General features: G+C 38.5%; 1 protein-coding gene across 1 annotated transcript; it reads left to right on the top strand.

The window, feature by feature from the left end:
- Positions 1-20192: 20192 nt before the first annotated feature.
- LOC142165149 (uncharacterized) lies at positions 20193-20780 on the top strand. The gene has a single exon (XM_075223768.1). The coding sequence runs from the start codon at positions 20193-20195 to the stop codon at positions 20778-20780; it is 588 nt and encodes a 195-aa protein (XP_075079869.1).
- Positions 20781-21198: the final 418 nt, after the last annotated feature.

Genomic DNA, 21198 nt, shown 5'->3' on the forward strand with positions numbered 1-21198 from the left:
CGTGTATGGATAGAACTTATTTGTACTAGATGATGTTGAGACTTGTGGTACTTTTATATTATTATTGACTCTACATGGCAGTATTAGAGAGATGCATGAAGCGGCTTCAGATTTGTATAAGATCTTCTCGGAACGAGCATTTCAATTTGATTTACTTTTGTGTTCGGTAGTTTGTATGGCTTGGTTGATTGGATAGACCTAGTTCTGATGGCTTGGCTGTGTGCTAAAGCATTTTGAAGTGTTCGTGACAGTTTTGACCAAGGTTCGAGGTTAAAGTCTTCTACGAGTATAGAAGGTCTGCTTTGTGTTGTGATGTTCTCCTAGATTAGGTTAATTATAAAGTTTCTAGTTAATGGTTATTTATCCTACTTGTGATTCAGAGTTAATTATGAGATTTTAGTATTTTTCACAAGTTAGCATAATAGTTGCGGTGTACCGTGTGGGATTGAAAATTGCACGGGCATAGTTGCACTTCAGTATCAAAAGAAGGTCATGAGTTTTAGACATCATATGAGGTTTCAGATAGCTAGAGGATGCTAGAACTACCTTGGGTTGCCTGATAAGAATGTGTGTTGTGGAAGGCACATCGTGTATTGATTTGCAAATGCTTGACTAGTATTACGGTAATCATATGGCTGTTGAGTGTCACTATTCATGTTTTGTTGCATGGTGCAGTAGATTTATGGGAGTATTCCTCATGAGGTAATTATGTATAAGTGATGTTTCAATCATTTGAATAAGATAATTGGGATCATATTTGGAGATTATTGTGCGGTTAATGGACTGAATGTTCTTAGAGGCGGACTATTCCTTGGGTGTGGATTGTGAGGGTGCATTAAGGGTTAGACTGTTGATTGTATCTATTATGGATATGTTACTATGGACTTTTGGAAGCTTAATTACCTATTTTGGGATGATCAAAATTGATTTGGGGGCTCATTAGTAGGCCTAATGAGAATGTGTGTTCTACATCGAATCAGGTTTGCTTGCTCTTTTGTAGTACTGCAGATGTGTCATTGAGTTGAATGAATGTTATGCACGTTCTAATTTGTTTCATGCCTTACTCTCTTATGCCATGATGGGTTGTGAGACTGCTTGACTATCTACACACATGATATGGTTCTGTTTTGGCCTTATGGCTAGGTTCAAGCGAGATGGCTCTTAGGGTGTTGAATTGTTATTGCTCCTTGGTTACAGTTTTCTTGTATATAATATATTGTTCTATCCGTTTCTCTATGGTTATAGTCATGCACTTCGAGTGTTTGTTGTTGATATGCATGTGGTTGTTGATTGTGAGCATTATGGCTCGATGGGTATTCCATGTGGATCGGTATGTTTGGATTGAGCTACATGCCACAACGGGGTTATGTTGGGATGTGATTCTTTGTGGTTATTTCATGTATTTTGCTTCTCCATTGTGGGACGGATACATAGCATGGTGTTGTTGGGGTTGTACCTGTTGGACTTGTTAGACAATTCTCTTATTTAGTTCTCTTTCCATCTTTAGTTGTATTTGAGTTGTCATTGGTTGGGAGCACGAAGTGCGTCATATGTGGTTCTAGCTGGTATTTGGGGTAGCCTATCAGTCGAGCAGCTTGTACTGGGTGAGATAAGTTTATTGGACCTAGTATTAGCACAATCAGATTTGAATAAGGTATGTTTTGATAAGAATGTCATTAGTCAGCTTAGAATTTGGCAATGGTTCTTGTCGGGTGAGAGAGCTTTATGAGTTGTTGGCCCTATATTCTCGGTGTGCCATGGGGAATATTTTTGCGATAATGGAATGCATGCTTTTATGGGTGGTTAAGAATTTCAACATGTTTCTTTTATCATTAGCAGTGTTACGAAGGTTTGAGTCAAGGTTTTATTTGATATGACATATGTTACTGGTACCAGGTTGGTAGTGGACAACTAATATGGCCGGAAGGTATTTCTATGAGTATATGCGTTATGCGGTACATTGTATAGTTATATTTTGGGAGTACATTTATGACTAGGTACTACTTGAGGGTACTGATACATTGTATATATATGCGAGAATTAAGTCTTATAAGCAATTCCAGATATTGAGATTTGGTCTTAAGGTTCATGGACTAAGATTGAAAATAGAAGCTTTGGTGCGGATCAACTAATGGACTTAGATGGATTCAGATGACGTGGGATTACCTATGGGTATGTGTATGGTGAACTTATATAGTAATTTGATGACTTTAGAATGACTTTTGGCACGTCTGAGGATGAAGGCATTCTTAAGTAAGGAGAATGTAATGGCCTAATTGGCCGTTTTGAGCATTTACATTCCGTTTGGTGGTTGAAAGTCTTGAATATCTTCATAAGACGTATTACGACCTACATGCATGGATGGTTATGATTTTCGGAAGTTCAAGATTGATTCGGAAGAGTAATTCTCAACTTGGAAGTTTTAAGTTGGAAGTTGACCAAGGTTAGACATGTGAGTTAACGACCTTAGATTTATGTTTTGATGATTATAATGGGTTCGTATGGTGATTTTGGACTAAGGCATATGCCCGGATTTGGAGTTTCATGATATGTTGGTATTTTACCAACTTATCTCGTCTTTAATCTTAGATTTTTGCTATATTTAGTTGATAAAATCATGTGTTTAATGTCGTTTACTTCTATTTTATAGGTTCTATGTGATTTAGAAGTGATCATGAAGAAACCAAGTGAAAACGAGTCAAAAAGAAGTTGAAAAAGAAGAAATCTGGGAATAGACCTCAGGTGTAGCTATTGCGACACATTTGTGGGAATTGTGAAGTCAACAAATCAAGTCATGGTTCGCAAATGTGTGATATGGGTCGCAAATGTGAAGTCAAACCAGACAGTCAACCTTTGCAAATACGAAGACCCTTATCACAAATGCGAAGCCAAGCGCATAGAGCCAAGTTCGCAAATGCGAACATATAGATCACAAATGTGAAAGTCAACCTTATAGTCCTCGTTCGCAAATGCGAACATCGCCTCGCAAATGCAAAGATCGCGCTTCAGTGCTGGGCATTTCTGCCATTTCACTTTTTCTTCATCCCAACCCTTTAATATCCGACCTAGCTTATTTGTAAAATATCTTTGGGTTATTTTGAGTCCTAAGACTTGAGAAGAACAAGTTTTGGAGCTAGGGTTCTTGCACACACACTTGGGTCTTGAAGATTTGAAGCTTTTGGTTGAGGATTTCTTACTCATTTATACTCATTTCTTCATTTTCTTGCTTTGTATTGTATATCTAAGTGTGTAGTAATTATTTCAACACTTGAATCTTGTTTACGGAAATATAAATGTTTAAATTGTGTATTAAATATCTTGTTGTGCTTATGTATTGAATGATTTTTATTTATTATGAAGTAACTAATTGTTTATTTAATTATTCTTGTTCTTTAATGTTTCCAAAGGTATTAGCTAACCTTAGAGCTCGCCCATTCGAATTAATTTTGGGAAAGATTATTTGGGTTTGGGAAAGATTAATTAACAAGAACTTGAGACTTTAACTCTCATTTTATAGATTCTACCTAGGGATAAGATTGAACTACTTGTAGCCATATTCAGGTGTGCTTAATCTCTTAATTTTTTTGGGATAATTCAATTACGAAGTATTGTTAGTCTTCGGAAGAATCTAATATAGAATTATTACCTGAGGCCAAACATAAACTCGCTCATATTTGTAAATTTGTGATATTAAATCGTTACTTGAGTGTAATTTCCCGTGTATCCACAATTGTAGCCATTGATCATTTTACTTGATTTCTAGGTTAGTTTACATTTTCATATTTAGCTATAATATTTTCACAATCACCCTTCTAAGTGTTTGGCATTCCATATCAAGTGATAATTCTCTTATATTCCTAATCCTCTACATATTGTTCTCTTTTGGATTCGACCTCGACTCATAGTTGGGTAAATTATATTGCATGCGACCGTGTCCATTTAATTTTTAGTAGTGGAATTGGACGTCATCAAAATTGGCGCCCTTGCCGGGGAATAATTTGGCATATTTAGGTTATTTCAAAAATAAGCATAAGTGTTTTGGTCCAAATTTATGAATATTTATGTAATTATCTTTCTTACCTTGGTCTATTTTTCTTGTTTATTTTCTTAATTTTTAAAAAATGGCATCATGTGATGAAAATTGGTCGGATGGTAGTTTTCATAATTTGATGCCCCTTGTCCTTATTGTGGAGGACCACACTCGTGCCAAAATTATTTAAATTCTCCCGGTGGCGGATTGTGCGCACAATCTCAAACCCATGAGTGGAGTATTTGTGATAAGTGTGGTCATCAAAATGGTCATTATGAGTATTGTGCTTATTTGTCCTTCCCTTCCCTAAGCCCTCGTTATGATGATTCTACTTTTTGTGATGAAATTTATAGGGATATGAAGGCGGAAGAAATTGAGCATGGTCAAAATGGAGAGTTCAATCTCATGTTAGAATACTTACTTGAAGAAGGAAACAAATAGCAAAGTGCCTTGGAGGAGCTTTTGGAAAATAGCCTCCAAAATGACTTGGCACTTAAAAGGTTGAACTCACAAATGGAAGAAATATTTGAAGCTTTGGAGGTCCAAAAAGCCTTTGAAGTGAATTATAGCCTAGAATCATCCTTGAAGGTTGAAGCTGAAAATCCTTCCTTGGCACTTGATGCAAATCAAGAAGAACTCTCAAATGCTTAAAATAAGATGAAGATGCTTATGTTGGAGGCCATTCTTGAAAATGAGGAGAATCACAACTTTGTACTCGAGGACTTGAAGCAAGTCTTGACTCAAAAGGATAAGGATATCCGCACTTTGAAAGGTCAAATGAAAATATTGGTTGAGGCTCACTATGCCCACCAACTTGAGAGTGTGGAAAGAAGTTAAGAAGAGTCTGACTTTGAGCAAGAAAGTGAGCTTTATTTTGAGGAATCAAGAATTGAACATCCACCAAATGAATTCATGATTGTTAGTGATGCCGAGAAAAATATGGAATTGGAGTCAACCAGTGTAATTGAAAAGATGGTTGAGATTGACTCTAGTCCGGGGGAAAAAGAGGATGTCAAAATCTGGGAAGAATTGCAATTTGGAGGTTTAATGTCACATTCCCAGCATTTTTCAACATTGGAATTATGTGGTGATATGGGAATTGAACTACATGAGTCAATGAGGGATTGCAAGGAGGAAAGGCAAAGGCCATATATCTTACAATTTGAGGGAATAAATTGGCAAAATTGCAATCCTCGCATGAAAGGCAATCAATGCAAAATGAAGAAACTAAAGTTTGGCTTGATCATCAACTTACCACCCCCACCGCTCGTGGTCACGAGCTTGATTCCAAGTTGGATGACCAATTCATATCTCCCAAATGGCGAGAAAAGCAGTAAAGTTGATCCGCGTAGTGCCACGATGTTAAATGCAGCGTATGGTGGGAGGCAACCCATTATTTTAAAAATTTTTAGTCGTTTTTAAAATTTTCTTTTTTAGAATACCTTAGTATATTATTTTTGACTAGTCTGCCAACTTTTAGAATTTTTAGAGTTGACTTGAGTAGGTCAGAGTGGTCCGGAGAGCCAAAACCAGAAGCTACTGAAATTGCAACAGGCAATGTTCGCATTTGCAAAAAAAAAAAAAAAGTTCGCATTTGCGAAGCTGGCCCATCGCAAAACCAAGGAAAAGGTCGCATTTACTACCAATGATGAAATTTCAAATTTCGCAATTGCGAAGAACATGTCGCAAATGTGACATCAGAGGGCTTAAACAGGTAAAGGTGTTTCATTTTGAACAAAATTTAGAAAATTTAGGGCTCTTAAAAAGATACACGATCTTCATCTTCCTCACTCTCCTAACTGTCAAATTCTACCATTTTTCACTCCTAATTGCAAGCATCATGGTATGAAGGCTCAATGTTTATTCTCTTATTGTTTTTTGCTTCATCACCTTCTTCTTCTCCCCTTTATTTCTCAAAACCTAGGTCTAAAAATGGGTCGTTCCTCTGTCCGAAATTGTTTAAAAATTGTTCATTTCATATGTTGATTTCTGGGTGAGGTTGGTTGAGAGTGTGATCCCCTTTATTTTCTTGACAAATGGGGAAGTCTGAGTACCCATTACTTTGTTAAAATAAAAGTGAATTTTTGTGCTTAATATGTGATCGATGAAAGGCCCGAATAAATTCTTGGCTGAATCATTTGTGACGACCCGACCAGTTGTCTCATGAGTTACTGCTCCATTTCCCCATTCCTGCTTCTTATTTCCTTGTCTATCGATTCCATATGTGATCGGGTTGGTTGGCTTGGGTTCGGAAAGGATTTGGTAAGATTTGAGACACTTAGTCTCTTTTGAGGAAGCTTAAGTTGGAAAAGCCAACCATTGTTGACTTATGTGTTAGAGGGATCAGATGTGAATTCTGATAGTTCAGATAGCTTTGGGAGGTGATTTGGGACTTAGGAGCATGATTGGAATGTGTTTTGGAGGACCGGAGTAGATTTAGGCTTGAATTGGTGAAATTGGATTTTTGGTGTTTTCTGGTTGATAAGTGAGATTTTGATATAGGAGTCGGAATGGAAATCCGAGAGTTGAAGTGGTTCCGTTGTGTCATTTGGATGTGTGTGCAAAATTTCAGGTCATTCGGACATGGTTTGGTTGGGTTTTTGATCAAAAGAGTAATTTAGAAGATTTTGGAATTCTTAGGCTTGAATCCGATGTGAATTTGGTGTTTTGATGTTGTTTTGAGTGTCCAAAGATTGGAACAAGTTTGAATGATGTCATGGAATATGTTGTCACGTTTGGTTGAGGTCCCGAGGGCCTCGGGTGAGTTCGGGGGTCAATCGGATCATTTCTAGATGTTTATAGTTGCAGAAAATTGTTGTTTTTCAGTGTTGCAGAGAAATGGCCTTCGCGTTCGCGAAGGGTTAGTTGAGGAGGCTGAGGATTTAACCTTCGCGTTAGTGAGGAATGCTCCACGTTCGGGAAGGGTTAGAATATCGTGCATCGCATTCGCAAAAGAGGCTATGCGTTTGCGTAGAGGAAGTTGGGCAGCTGGGTTTGAGGTTGATTTGTTCTTTGCGTTCGCGAGAAGGGGAGCGCATTCGTGAAAGTCGAGCTTAGGAACAATAGCGTTCGCGAAGGTCTAGACGCGTTCGCATAAGAGGATTTTTGGTCAAAGTTAATTTGTGCTTCGCGAACGCGAGGCGTTGACCATGTTCGTGAAGAAGGAACTGAGGCTCGGCAGAATGTTTAAATAGTCATCTTGTCCGCGATTTTGGGGTTAACATCCACCATGTTTGAGCGATTTTGGAGCTTTTTGAAGAGGATTGAAGAGGGATTCAAGGGGAAACACTTGGAGGTAAGATTTATTGATTTAATACTCGATTCTAATGTGAATTCTACTTAATTAATCATGGAAATTAAGCCTAATATTGAAGAACTAGGGATTGAAATGGAGACCTAGAATTTGGGATTTGAGGGGTTGTTTGTGGTTGGATTTTGATGCTTTTGGTATGAATGAAGTCGGGGAGTGATAAGGAGTCCATTAATGTAAATTTTATCGAAATCCGAAATGTGGGCTTGGGGGTTAGGTTTGGCCAATTTCGGGATTTGTGTTATAATTTGATTTCTTTCGAGTGGGCTTTGTTCCCTTAGCATATTTTGATGGTTTTACACTAATTTTTATTAGATTTGGAGCATCCGGAGGCCGATTCGAGGGGCAAAGGCATCGTGAGCTAGAGATTTGGACCGGGTAGAGGTGAGTAATGATATTAAATGTTGCCCTGAGGGTATGAAACCCCAGATTTGCACATCATGGTGGTATATTGAGGCGGCGCACACGCTAGAGGACGAGCGTGGGGTCGTGCACTGTTGGGCATTGTGACTTAGTCCGTCCTGAAAAACTATTTTACCGCGTATTTGACTGAAAACTATTTGCTATCATTATGTTTTGGGCTGAATGCCATATTTGGGCCTCGTTCCAACTCTTTGAACCCTTAGGGGATTTTTACTAATAGTTCCTCACTGTTTTGACTTTATACTTGTACTCAGTCATGCTATATTCTACTGTTTTCATAACTCAACCATGTCTACTCTACTTTAACACTTATAATGATATTTTAAATGATGAGCATCATGTTTTACTGTTACCCGAGTGGCTTTTGAGAATTTCACTGAGTAAGGCCGAGGGCCTACGTTGTAAGGAAACACCTGATTATGGTTATGAGGCTGAGGGCTTGAGATTGGTACGCCACGAGGTGTCTTGTTGATATGAGGCTGAGAGCCTATGTGATTATGCCACGAGATGACTTGATATTGTGCTTGGGTCATAAGGGACCCCTCCAAGAGTCTGCACACCCGTAGTGAGTGCGGGTACCTATTGTGATATGAGATAGAGCCCGAGGGGCTGGTATTGTTCCATGTGTTGCCCGAGGGGTTGATTCTGTTGGTATTGTGCTTGAGGGGCAATTCTTTATGTGTTTACCTTTTTTAGTTGTCTGTCTTTTACTTGCTTAACTGTTTAAAAAGGCATTTTAAGAAGCTTAGACTGAACTAAACTGATTTGTATATTTACACTATTTCATTACTTTTACTGGCTTTTACTTTTTCCTTATAGCCTATAATGTGCTTTACGTGATTTCTTATTACTCAATCTGCATTTATTATTATTACTCACTGAGTTGGAGTACTCACTTAACTCCCTACACCCCGTGTGCAGATTCAGGCGCTTCAGGTCCCACTAGCAAGTGTTGATCCTTCCAACTCAGGCGGATTTGGAGATTTTCTAGGTAGCTGCCAGCGTTTGCAGCCCAGAGCTTCTTCCCTTATCTTATTTTCTCTGTTTTAGCTCTGTATTAGACTATGTAGACTCTTCAGACTTGTAGTATATTGATAGATGCTCATGATCGGTGACACCCCGATGTCGGGCTATGTTGGTTTTATTTGTACTGTTCACTACTTATTTTGAGATTTTATCATGTTTAAGACTAAATGCCTATTATTTTAATTGCTTAAAATGAAGTGGGAACATGTCGGCTAGCCTTGTGTTCACAAGAGGCGTCATCATGACCGGGTCTGAGTTTAGGATGGTAACATCATTGAATTTCTTTAGCTTGTGGTTGTGTTTGATGTTTATTCCATATTTGTGTGCCTAAAAAACTTATTGGTGTATCTAAAAGTGTGATTTTATCAAAATATTTTGGGTCTATGGACTGCTCTATGGCGGGGACGATGGGGTCGCAATTACGATGGCCTCTTCGCATCGAAGAGGTAATCGCAATTGCGAATCTGGCAGCACTGACAGTCTTTGCAATTGTGAAGCATTTTTCACATTTGCAAAATCTGTGAAATCATGTTGCCTTCGCAATTGCAAAGAAAATGTTGCAATTGCGACATCAGAGAGCAAGCACCTGCAAATTGAAAATCTTGAAATTTTTTCTAAGGCTGGGTTTTGATTTTCCAATCATTTCTTTGGCATATTTCATTCATTTTGCAATATATTTCATAGCCATATCACGGTTTCACTATAATCCTTTGTTGACAGGTATCGTAAGCTGAAAATGAGCTCTAATTTCGACGAATCAATGACAACCTTTGGAAACAGAAGAGAACTATGACCAACACCGGTTCTTGTCATTGGAATGCCAGGAACGGTACTATGCTGAGTTGATTTTGAAGAAAGTGCTACAAAAAAGTGGCATAATGTCAGATAACGTCCCGAAACGTCTTCCCGAGTTCCATCAAAGGCTTGTAGACATGGGATGGACCTATTTTGCCCCTCAACCTTGTAGAGCCAATGAGCAATAGGCGAGGGCATTTTATGCAAATCTTTCAGCCATCAGGTTAAAGAAGCCAAAGATGAGAATTCACAGTAAAATGGTGCATTTCGGAGCTGAAGCTATGAACCAAGTCTATCACCTACAAGACCATGACATGGCTCCATTCCATGCAAAAGATTGTGCCTCAGGGGAGTGGTTGGTCTCCAAATAATGTCCAGGTGCAGATGTTCCATGGGCAGCTGACAAGAGAGGTATCACATCCAAATAATTCACTACTAAAGCAAAGATATGGCTGGCCATCATATGCAGTCGCATCTCTCATGTGTCGAATATATAAAATGTACCGGTAACGAAAGCTCAAATGATAGCCTCCATTCTTGATGGTATTCAGCTAAATGGTTGTAAGATTTTCATCAATGAACTGAGGGAGTATCGACTTTAGAATAGTACATCATTGATATTCCCATCGCTTATCACTGTGTTGTGCCAACTTTCTAGGGTTCAGGAAGATCCAGGAGACAACTGGATAGAGCCGGGAAAGCCTATTCATCCATTGAAGAAAAGAGGAGAGGGCGGTGCCATCAAGAGCAAAAAGAGAAAGTTGGGATCTTCTTTTCAGATCAACCAGGGTAGCCAGCCATCATCTTCTGCAGGAGGACCCTTTACTATTCTTTCCAAGGAAATGTGGTTGATTCGCGACCTAGTAGCTAGATTTCTAGAGGGACCTGGGGAAACATCTGAGGGACCCACTACATATATTTCAAAGAAAGAATTTCAAATTATCATGATGACCAGGAGAAGTAGGGGGATCACCTTAAGAAGCTGGAGAAGGTATATACTAACTTAGCCACGACACACGATACTTTGAGTACTTCTCATGACAATCTGGAAAAGGAACACACCAGAATGAAGAAAAGGGAGAAGAAGAGAGATAAATTCTTCACTCACCATGTGGAAGGGTGTGAAGGGGCTATTGATAGTCCTAAGGTCTCAACACCCAGTTCCAACAACAAAGCCAGACGATGATGATGATGATGTAGTTCACTGGTCCGAGGAAGAAGGAGAGGAGGATGTCACTGATTCTGACAACTAGGATAGCGCTTGATGCAATATTTAGGGAGCAATTTTCACCATTTTACTCAATTGTGTTTAGTTGCATTAGGGACATTGCAACATCTTTAGTTGGGGGTGGCTTCTTGTATAACTGTTGATCTTGTATAAGTATGAATAACTGTGGATATGGCAGATTGATATTTTGTTTGTTTTCGTGTGATGTTATTGTGTCTTCATGTGGTGTGTTATATTAGTATGTTTACTAGCTTCTTGAATTTTTGTTTTTATATATAGTATGTTTTATTGACTTGATGTCTATTAGCTTCTTAATTTTTTTAAATAGTATGTTTACCACAGTTCTTTTTCCGAGGATGTCAATTTTCTTTTTGAACCAGGTAATTTTTAGTAAACTTTTGTCGACTTTTCTCGATGATGGATAGCTAGGCGACTTTCTTAAGGGAATTAGTCTTGTATTTTAGATATATTTTTTGTTAATTTAGGAAGAATAGGTGGTATGAGTTAGGGTTTATGCCCATTGGCCAATTTGTGGCTTGCTTGGTACCAACATGACTTAAACCTCGGAATATGAATTCTTGATCTTTGAAAAAAGAAAAATGATTGAAGTAAATATCATTGTCATGACTTTTAAAATCAATTTTTGTCTCTTTGATTCACTAAATAGCTTCTTAGGCTATATGTGACTTTCTTGAGATTCATTGGTTTCAATTGGATTTTGGATTTGTATTCCACTTGAGTTTTCATGTACCATGTGCGGTGAAACTTATTGTGAAGTTCTTTTTGTATCATTTATAGTCTAGAACTTGCCCAAAATGTGCTTCAAGGCGAAATTTTAGACTAACTTGGGTTGAAAAATGATATTAGGCCTTCCTTGGACCGATGTTGTACCTTAATTTCCTACCCTTGCATATTTTCCCTAGTCAACCCCTTTTGAGCCTTTAAACTTTTTCTTTGGCAACCATGTTACAAGCTATCATTCTTTATTGATTTTCATAGCACCCTACTTCCCTATACACTTTAAAGTATGAATATAGGCTAAAAGCCTAATTTTGGGGGTGAATGTTGGAAAAGTTGTGATGTGGAAGTTGCTTTAAAGGTGAAAGGTGAAAAAAGAGAGAAAAAGAGTAATATTGAAAAAAAGGAAAAATAAGAAATTGTGAATAAATGGAAGACTAGGTGATGAAATACAAAACGAAGAAAGTGTGAAAAAGTTCTGGAAGGAAGTGTACTTTGATTGTTGAAAAATTATAGTGCTTGGCGAGGTTTTGAGACACTATAATAAAAATTGTTCCATGCCTTGACCAAAAGCCTAAACTACAACCCTTTATGTCCTAATTGATTTTGAACCAAGTTTGTCTACATTAGTGGAGAAATACATAAAGGGCAAGCCTATGATACTACTTGTGTGCATTTGAATATTTTTGTGAGAGAGAGTTAATACTTTCCATTTGATATCCCATTTATATTTTGAATTGCAATTTATGAGTGTGGGATTGTCTCTTAAGTGTGAGGGCACATGAGATTTGAGTTATGAATTTAATCCCATTTTCATTTGGGAGGAATGAACGAGGGATGATACTTGTAATAGAGAGGCAAATTTTGAAGCTTTAGTGTTATGACTTTATTGCTACTTTGATTTACATAGTGTTTGAGCACTTGAATGGTAATGAAATTCACAAGGAGTTTTTTGTATTTCATATGCTTTGGATTAATTGTTGGTACCAATCGAAGTCATGTGTTGTCCCTACAGTAGACCTTTTTGACTTGGCATGATATTGATGTACTATTGAGTTAAATACTTGGAAGGAGATTTTGTCGCTTTCATTGCTTGAGGACAAGCAATAGTTTAAGTTTTGGGGTTTGATAAGTTGGTATTTTACCAACTTATCTCGCTTTAATCTTAGATTTTTGCTATGTTTAGTTCATAAAATCATGTATTTAATGTTGTTTACTTCTATTTTATAGGTTCTATGTGACTTAGAAGAGATCATGAAGAAACCAAGTGCAAACGAGTCAAAAGGAAGTAAATCCGGGAATAGACCTCAGGTGTCGCAATTGCGACACATTTGTGGGAATTGCAAAGTCAACAAATCCAGTCAAGGTTCGCAAATACGAGATATGGGTCGCAAATGCGAAGTCAAACTAGATAGTCCACCTTCGCAAATGCGAAAACCCCCATCACAAATGGAATGCCAAGCGCACAGAGCCAAGTTCGCAATTGCGAACATACAGATCACAAATGCGAAAGTCAACGTTATAGTCCTTGTTTGCAAATGCGAACATGGCCTCGCAAATGTGAAGATCGCGCTTCAATGCTGGGCATTTATGCCATTTCACATTTTCTTCATCCCAACCCTTTAATACCCGACCTAGCTCATTTGTAAAATATCTTTGGCTTATTTTTAGTTTTCAGTCTTAAGACTTTAGAAGAACAAGTTTCGGAGCTAGGGTTATTGCACACACACTTGGGTCTTGAAGATTTGAAGCCTTTGGTTGAGGATTTCTTATTCATTTATGCTCATTTCTTCATTTTCTTGCTTTGTATTGTATATCTAAGTGTCAAATATTTATTTCAATACTTGAATCTTGTTTATGGGATTATTCATGTTATAAGTGTGGATTAAATATCTTGTTGTGCATATGTATTATATGATTTTTATTTATTATGAAGTGAGTTATTATTTCTTTAATTAATTCTTGTTCTTTAATGTTTCCAAATGGATTATCTAACCCTAGGACTCGCCAATTAACTTCGAATTAATTTTGGAAAAGTTTATTTGGCTTTGGGAAAGATTAATTAACGAGAACTAGAGGCTTTAATCCTCATTTTATAGATTCTACCTAGAGATAGGATTGAACTACTTGTAGCCATATTCGGGTGTTCTTAATCTCTTAATTATTTTAGGGATAATTCAATTAGGAAGTCTTGTTAGTTTTCGGAAGAAGCTAATATAGAACTATTACCCCAGGCTAATTACCATAAACTCGCTCATATTTGTAAAATTGTGAATTACATTGAATCGTTACTTGAGTGTAATTCCCTGTGTATCCACACTTGTAGCCATTGATCATTTTACTTTCTTTCTAGGTTAGTTTACATTTTTGTTTTTACCTATAATATTTTCACAATCACCCTTCTAAGCATTTGGCATTGCATAACAAGTGATAATTCTCTTATATTCCTAATCAACTACACATTTTTTTATGGGATTCGACGCCGATTCATAGTTGGATATATTATATTGCATGCGACCATGTCCATTTACTTTTTAGTAGTAGATTTGGACATTATCAAGTTGATGTGTCGTAAAATTTTGGCTCTTTTGATACCAATTACATAGACTTTAGCTCGTCTTTCAAAGCATTTTTAGTTAATTCTTATAAAGTTTTGGTGTTTTGTAGTGCACGACACTTGAAGAACCAAAAATATGGAAAAGAAGTCAAAAATCCATAAAAGGGCATAAATACGACAGGTCTGCGACTGTAGAAGTGGTGTGCAGAACGCAAACCCACCGCAGATAGAAGTAGTCTTTTGGGAATTGAAGATAAGACTATGCGGTCCATTATGCGGTTGTATAATACTTTTGTGGACAGGATAATGACCGCACAATCGCAAACTCGAAGTCAAGCCTAACACTTTTGCGATGAAGTCTGCGATCACATAATTGCTATGATGACCGCAGAACTGGAATGTGATGGAGAACTAGGCTTCAAGACCTGCAAATATGCGACGCTTGTTTCAATTATGCGGACCACATACATGTTTTGCGACCATTATGCGGTCGCAGAAGGGTTCTGTAGGGGCAGTTTTGTCTAATTTTGACCCCGACGTTTAGTCCAGTATAAATTGATTTACTAGGATTTTTATAGGTCATTGAGTATGAAAAGGAGACCACATTGAAGTCATTGAATACACAGTTATTTTGGAAGCTTTTGAAGAGAGAATATTGTACCTTTGTAAGCTTTATGACATTATTTATTGCTTTATTTTGGTACTCTAGTATGAGTAGGTAGTTTTAAATACTAAGGTTGTTGATCCTAAATGGGTGTAATGTTAATGGAAATTTAACATTGAATATATATAATGGTTGGTTGATATTTATTCATTTCTGATGCTTTATTTATTGTTGGTGGTTGCAAACTTTGACTCATTCCATTTTACTCCATCTTTACTAGGAATATCAAGAACTCAAGGCTTTAAACCTTGTTTAATAGAATCACTTAGGAATAAGTGGGTTCTACTTGGCATAAATTGGTTATTCTTAATTGCAACTCTTTTATATTTGGGAAAATCATAAAGTGAAAATACTACTCAACTATTGGGAAATATTGGGTAGTCATTTAGAAACCATATGTATATCAAAGGACTTTCCATTAGAAATATATTACATTAACACCGATAGCATTACATTTCATTGATGGGGTCACAACCTTGGTTTCCTTAATCAAATTAATTACATTCTCACAACAAAATAATTCTCTTATTAATTTACAATTATATCATTCTCTTTTTAAGCTAAAAGAATAGAATTACGACTTAAATCAAGTTTCACACTATTCAAGTAACCTTTCCACACCTATTCCCTGTGGGATTCGATCCCAACCTTGTTGGGTTGTTGTATTTGGAATTGACCGCTTTACACTATTTATTTATGTGTAATTTGATCCAATCAAATTTTGACGTCGTTGCCGAGGCATACAGTTTTGAACTTATTAATTAGTGTGTGCTTTACTTTATGTCTTCTTCTATTCCATCACACTTTGCTTGCTTTGCTTGGTGTTAATATGAAAACATGGCCGAGTATGACGAAGAAGATAACCCTTTTGCGGATATACATGAGTACATTGAGGATACAAATGTCATTGTCCCTCCAAGAGTTGATGCTACCACTTTCAAGGTGGAACACATTTTCAGAAATTCCACCGATGATGATCCGACACAACATCTCAGAAAGTTCTTGGATGTGTGTGCGATGCACAAGCAGAACAACGTTTCAAATGATGCCCACAAACTGAGGGTGTTCAAGTACGCACTGGATGGAGAGGCAAGGAAATGGATCCAAAATTTACCACCAAATTCCATTCATCTTGTCCTGAACTCATCCGAGCTTTCCTAGCTAAATGGTTCCCGCAAAGCAAGAAGTCTGAGCTCCGGGATAAAATTTTATTTTTCAAGCAATTACCAGAAAAACACCTACATGAGGCATGGGATCGATTCATGCTATATTTAGTGAGGTCGCCGAATCATGGTTTTTCGGATACTATCTTGTTGGAGAAAGTTCACATGGGCTTGGATCCTATGAATCAATCTATAGCCAAAAAATGCAGCTGATGGATCTTTTATGGATAAAACATTTGCGAGGAGCACACAAATCCTTGATAAAATGGCAAAACATAACCAAGTTTGGCACTCAGAGGACACCACGGGTGGAATTGCATATGGTACTCCTTCCCTGACTAACATAATTAAGGAGAACAAAGAAAGAGATCATGTAATAGACGGGCTTGCCACCAACGTCAATGTATTGACGAAGTGTTCATCGAAAGACAAACAAAAAAGTAATTGTGGTGGAAGATGTTCAACCCACACAAAATGAGGATTACGAGGAAGAAAATTATGTCAACAACTCTCTAGGAGGTTATCAAAGGAAACCCTACCAAGGTTCAGGACAACAAAACCAATAGAGGCCAGACTCGCAAGGGCAAGGCAACCAACAATGGCGAAATGACCAAGGTAGTTCAAATCAAGGGAATTGGAGTAACAACAACAACAACTTTTCAAATCGGAGTTCAAACCCCTATGTTCCATATTCCAACTCTCCGCAGTGGAAGCTTCAAGTGATTCCAAGTTGGAAAACTTGCTTGAACGAGTATCGCAAAATCAAAAAAGATCCTACACTTCAATATGGAATATGACCGAGATTGTGGGTTCTCATATCGCGTCTATTCAAAAGTTGGAGATGCAAATGAGAGATCTCTCAAGAAGCAAAAGCTGAAGCAAAATGGTACAATCTCAAGTGACACAATTGCAAACCCAAAGGGTAGTGGGAGAAGATAAACTTCTCATTGTATGGCAATCACAACTCGGAGTGGGAAAATACTTCAAGAAGAGAACGAACAAGTGGTCAACGTGGAAGTTTCCGAACAAGAAGTTGAGGCACAAGTTGAGGTACCAATTGTTGTTGAAGTTGAGTCCTAGAAGAGGTGAAAATTCATGAAGTGAACCGGGAAGAGGTTAAGGAAGAGGTGAAAGAGACACCAAAAACTCTAGCACCAATCCCTAGACATCCTCCTTTTCCTCAAAAACTTGCTAGGAAGGTTGATGATAGCAAACTCGAGAAGTTCTATGACATTCTCAAGCAATTATCGGTGAATATTTCATTTGTGGAAGCATTTCAAGAGATGACGGGTTTTGCTAAGTATTTGAAAGACTTGATCACCAAAAATGAAGAGGTGAATGTGACTCACTAGGTTAGTTCCATCATTACAACAACCACCGTTCAAAAGAAAGAAGACTCGGGAGCTTTTACCATTCCATGCACTATTGGGTTGTGCGATTTTGCAAGAGCTCTTTGTGATGATGGGGCTAGCATCAATCTAATGCCTCTTGCTATTTACAAGAAAGCGGGGTTAGCTATGCCGAGGCCTACAAGTATGAGGTTGCAAATGTCCGATCGTTCAATAAAGAGACCAGTGGGGATTGTTGATGATGTTCTTGTGAAAGGGAAAAGTTGCTCCTCCTCGCCGACTTTGTGATCATTGACTATACTGTTGACAAATAAATACCTATCATCTTGGGGAGACCATTCCTTGCTACTGGAAGAGCAGTTATGGATTTGGAACGAAATGAGATCAAGTTCCGAGTTAATGACAAAGAGGTTACCTGTCAAGCGAGTAAGGGTATGAAGTTTCCACATGCATATAAAAGCATATCAGGCATTGACGTTGTTGATGAGGTAGAAGACACAATCGAGATGAAGATGGAAGAACAATTCCTTGGTGAGGCGTTGGCAGCTATTTTGGTGAATTTTGATGGTAAAGACATGGAGGGGTATATGGAATCGCTGAATTCATTAGAAGGACTTGGGTCTTGCACTTATTCATTAAAGAAACTCTCTCTTAACTTAGTGTATAGAGTCACTCCTCCCGCCAAGCCTTCAATTAACGAGCCGCCGCATCTTGAGCTCAAGCCGCTTTCACCACACTTGAGGCATAAATTTCTTGGCTCTAATGAAACTCTACCAGTAATCATTTCTTCTTTGTTGAATGATGTGCAGGTAGAACACTTGTTGAATGTCCTGAGGGAGCACATGCAAGCCATTGGGTGGAAAATAGCGGACATCTGAGGGATTCCCGCCGGAATTTGTGAGAACAAGTTATAATTGGAGCAAGAGAGCAAACCAACAATAGAGCATCAAAGAAGGTTAAACCCTTCCATGTAATAGGTGGTAAAGAAAGAAATCATCAAATGGTTAGATGTTGGGGTGGTCTACCCCATTGCCGATAGTTCTTGGCTGAGTCCGGTGCAATGTGTGAAAAATAAAGAAGGCATGATCGTGATTCAAAATGACAAAAATGAACTCATCCCAATGAGAACAGTGACCAGGTGGAGAGTTTGCATGGACTACAAGAAGCTAAATAGTGCTACTTGCAATGACCATTTCCCTGTGCCTTTTATTTATCAAATGCTTGATCGGCTAGTAGGAAGGTCATTCTATTGCTTATTGGATGGATATTCCAGCTATAACTAAATCAGTATCGCCTTGGAAGATCAAGAGAAGACAACATTCATATGCCCATATGGTACTTTTGCCTTTAGTCGTATGTCGTTTGGGCTATGCAATGCCACAACTACTTTTCAACGGTGCATGATGTCAATCTTCTCAGACATGGTGGAAGATTTCCTAGAGGTTTTTATGGATGACTTCTCTGTAGTGGGTGATTCCTTTGAGCATTGTCTTGACAACCTTACACAAGTGCTCAAAAGATGTGAAGAAACAAATCTTGTGCTAAACTGGGAGAAGTGCCACTTCATGGTGGACGAGGGCATTGTTTTGGGCCACAAAATTTCCAAACAAGCCATAAAGGTTGATCGAGAAAAGATCAAAATCATTTCCAAGCTTCCTCTACCTACTTTAGTAAAACGTGTCCGAAGCTTCTTGGGGCACACCGGCTTCTATAGGCGTTTTATCAAGGACTTCTAAAAAATTGCAAATCCCATGTGCAAGATCCTTGAAAAAGATTGAAAGTTTATATTTGATGAGAAGTGTCTCAAAGCTTTTGAGGAATTCAAAGAAAAGCTCACCACGACACCTATTATTATCCCACCCGATTGGTCCCTTCCATTTGAACTCATATGTGACGCTAGTGGTGTAGCTACTGGGGTGGTGCTTGGTCAACGGCATAACAAAATACTTCACCCTGTCTACTATGAAAGCAAGACACTCAATGGCGCTCAAATGAATTACACTGTGACTGAGCAAGAACTTCTTGCCATTGTCTATGCTTTTGAATAATTTCGGGCCTATTTGTTGGGGTCCAAAGTGATAGTTTACACCGATCATGCTACTCTTCACTATCTTGTGGTGAATAAGGATACCAAACCAAGATTGATTCGGTAGGTCCCTTTGTTTCAAGAGTTTGACTTTGAAGTCAAGGATCGAAAAAAGAAAGAAAATCAAGTTGCAGATCACCTATCTAGGCTCGAAGAGGCAGGGAGACCAAAATAAGACCTTGAAATCAATGATGCCTTCCCAGATGAGCACATATTGGCGTTGTCTAGCACATTCTCTCCTTGGTATGACGACATCGCTAACTTTTTGGTTAGTGACCTTGTTCTCGATGGATTAGAAGCTTATCAAAAGAAAAGGTTCTTGTGGGAGTGTAAGCAATACTATTGGAAGGAACCCTTTTTGTTCCATATTTGTGCCGACAACATCATTCGGCGGTGTTTCCAGAAGATGAGGTAATGCCAATTCGCAAGGCATGCCATGACTCCCCTATTGGGGGTCATCACGGAGGAAACCGGACGGCGGCAAAAGTGCTTGAATGTGGCTACTATTGGCCATCGATCTACCAAGATGCAAATCATATGGTCAAGGCATGCGATCAATGTTGAAGACAAGGATCAATATCTAAAAGACATGAGATGCCTATGAATTTTGTAATGGAGGTCGAGATCTTTGATGTGTGGAGGATAAACTTCATGGGCCCCTGTGTGAGCTCTTATGGAATGACATATATCTTGGTGGTTGTGGACTACATCTCCAAATGGGTCGAAGCAATCGCCTTGCCCAACTCTGAAGCAAGGAGTGTGACTGCATTCTTGAAGATAAACATATTCACGCGGTTTGGTACCCCCAAGGCTATCCTTAGTGATGGCGGTTCTCACTTTTGCAACAAGGCTTTTCATCAGGCTGCTCAAAAAGTATGGCGTAAAGCACAAGGTGGCCATACCTTATCATCCTCATTCGAGTGGTCAGGTTGAAGTCTCTAACAGGGGAATCAAAAACATCCTAGCAAAAATTGTCAATGCAAATAGAACTGACTGGTCAAGGAAGCTAGATGATGCGTTGTGGCCATATCGCACAACATTTATGACTCCTATTGGCACCTCATTGTACCTGTTTGTTTTTGGTAAGGCGTGTCACTTACCAGTGGAGCTTGAACAAAAAGCCATATGGGCATTGAAAAAGTTGAATCTTGATTGGGCCAAAGCTGAAAACCTAAGAATGACACAACTCAATGAGATGGAAGAATTCCATCTTCATGCCTATGAGAGTGAAGCCATGTATAAGGAGAGATTGAAATTTGTTCATAACAAGAAGATTTTGAAGCGTGAATTCAAATCCGGAGACTTGGTCTTACTCTTCAAATCAAGACTCAAGTTATTTCCGGGCAAACTCAAATCCAAATGGTCTGGCCCGTTCAAAGTTGTGAGTGTGTCCTCCTATTGTGCTATTTAATTGGAGCCGGCGGATGGAACTCGAACTTTCAAAGTGATTGGCCAATGAGTCAAGAATTACCTCGGTACCATAGGAGAAAGGCATTTGATAGAACAATTTTCTCTCAAGGATAGTACTACGCCAGCCCCCACCATTGAGTAGCCCAAATGGGGTCAACATCATCATGCCGCAACGTTAAATCAAGCGCTTCTTGGGAGGCAACCCATGTGTGGTAACAATCCTATTTTAGATTTTTCATTTCTGTAGGTTTAGTTATTATTGTTGAGCAGGTTAACATGTGTGTTAGAATGCAGGTAGCCCAAAATACCACAAAATAGGGTGCAAAACTGAGGTAAATAAAGAAAAGAAGGTTTCGTGGTTTGCAGAAACTATGCAGTCGCATAATGACTTTGCGAACCGCATAGTGGTCGCAGACACA

This window comes from Nicotiana tabacum, chromosome 10 (assembly GCF_000715075.1).
Source record: "Nicotiana tabacum cultivar K326 chromosome 10, ASM71507v2, whole genome shotgun sequence".
Classification (NCBI taxonomy): domain Eukaryota; kingdom Viridiplantae; phylum Streptophyta; class Magnoliopsida; order Solanales; family Solanaceae; genus Nicotiana; species Nicotiana tabacum.

Bases quoted from the DNA above. Each gene is read 5' to 3' on its own strand.
- LOC142165149 (XM_075223768.1), top strand. From the start codon at position 20,193: ATGGCGGTTCTCACTTTTGCAACAAGGCTTTTCATCAGGCTGCTCAAA.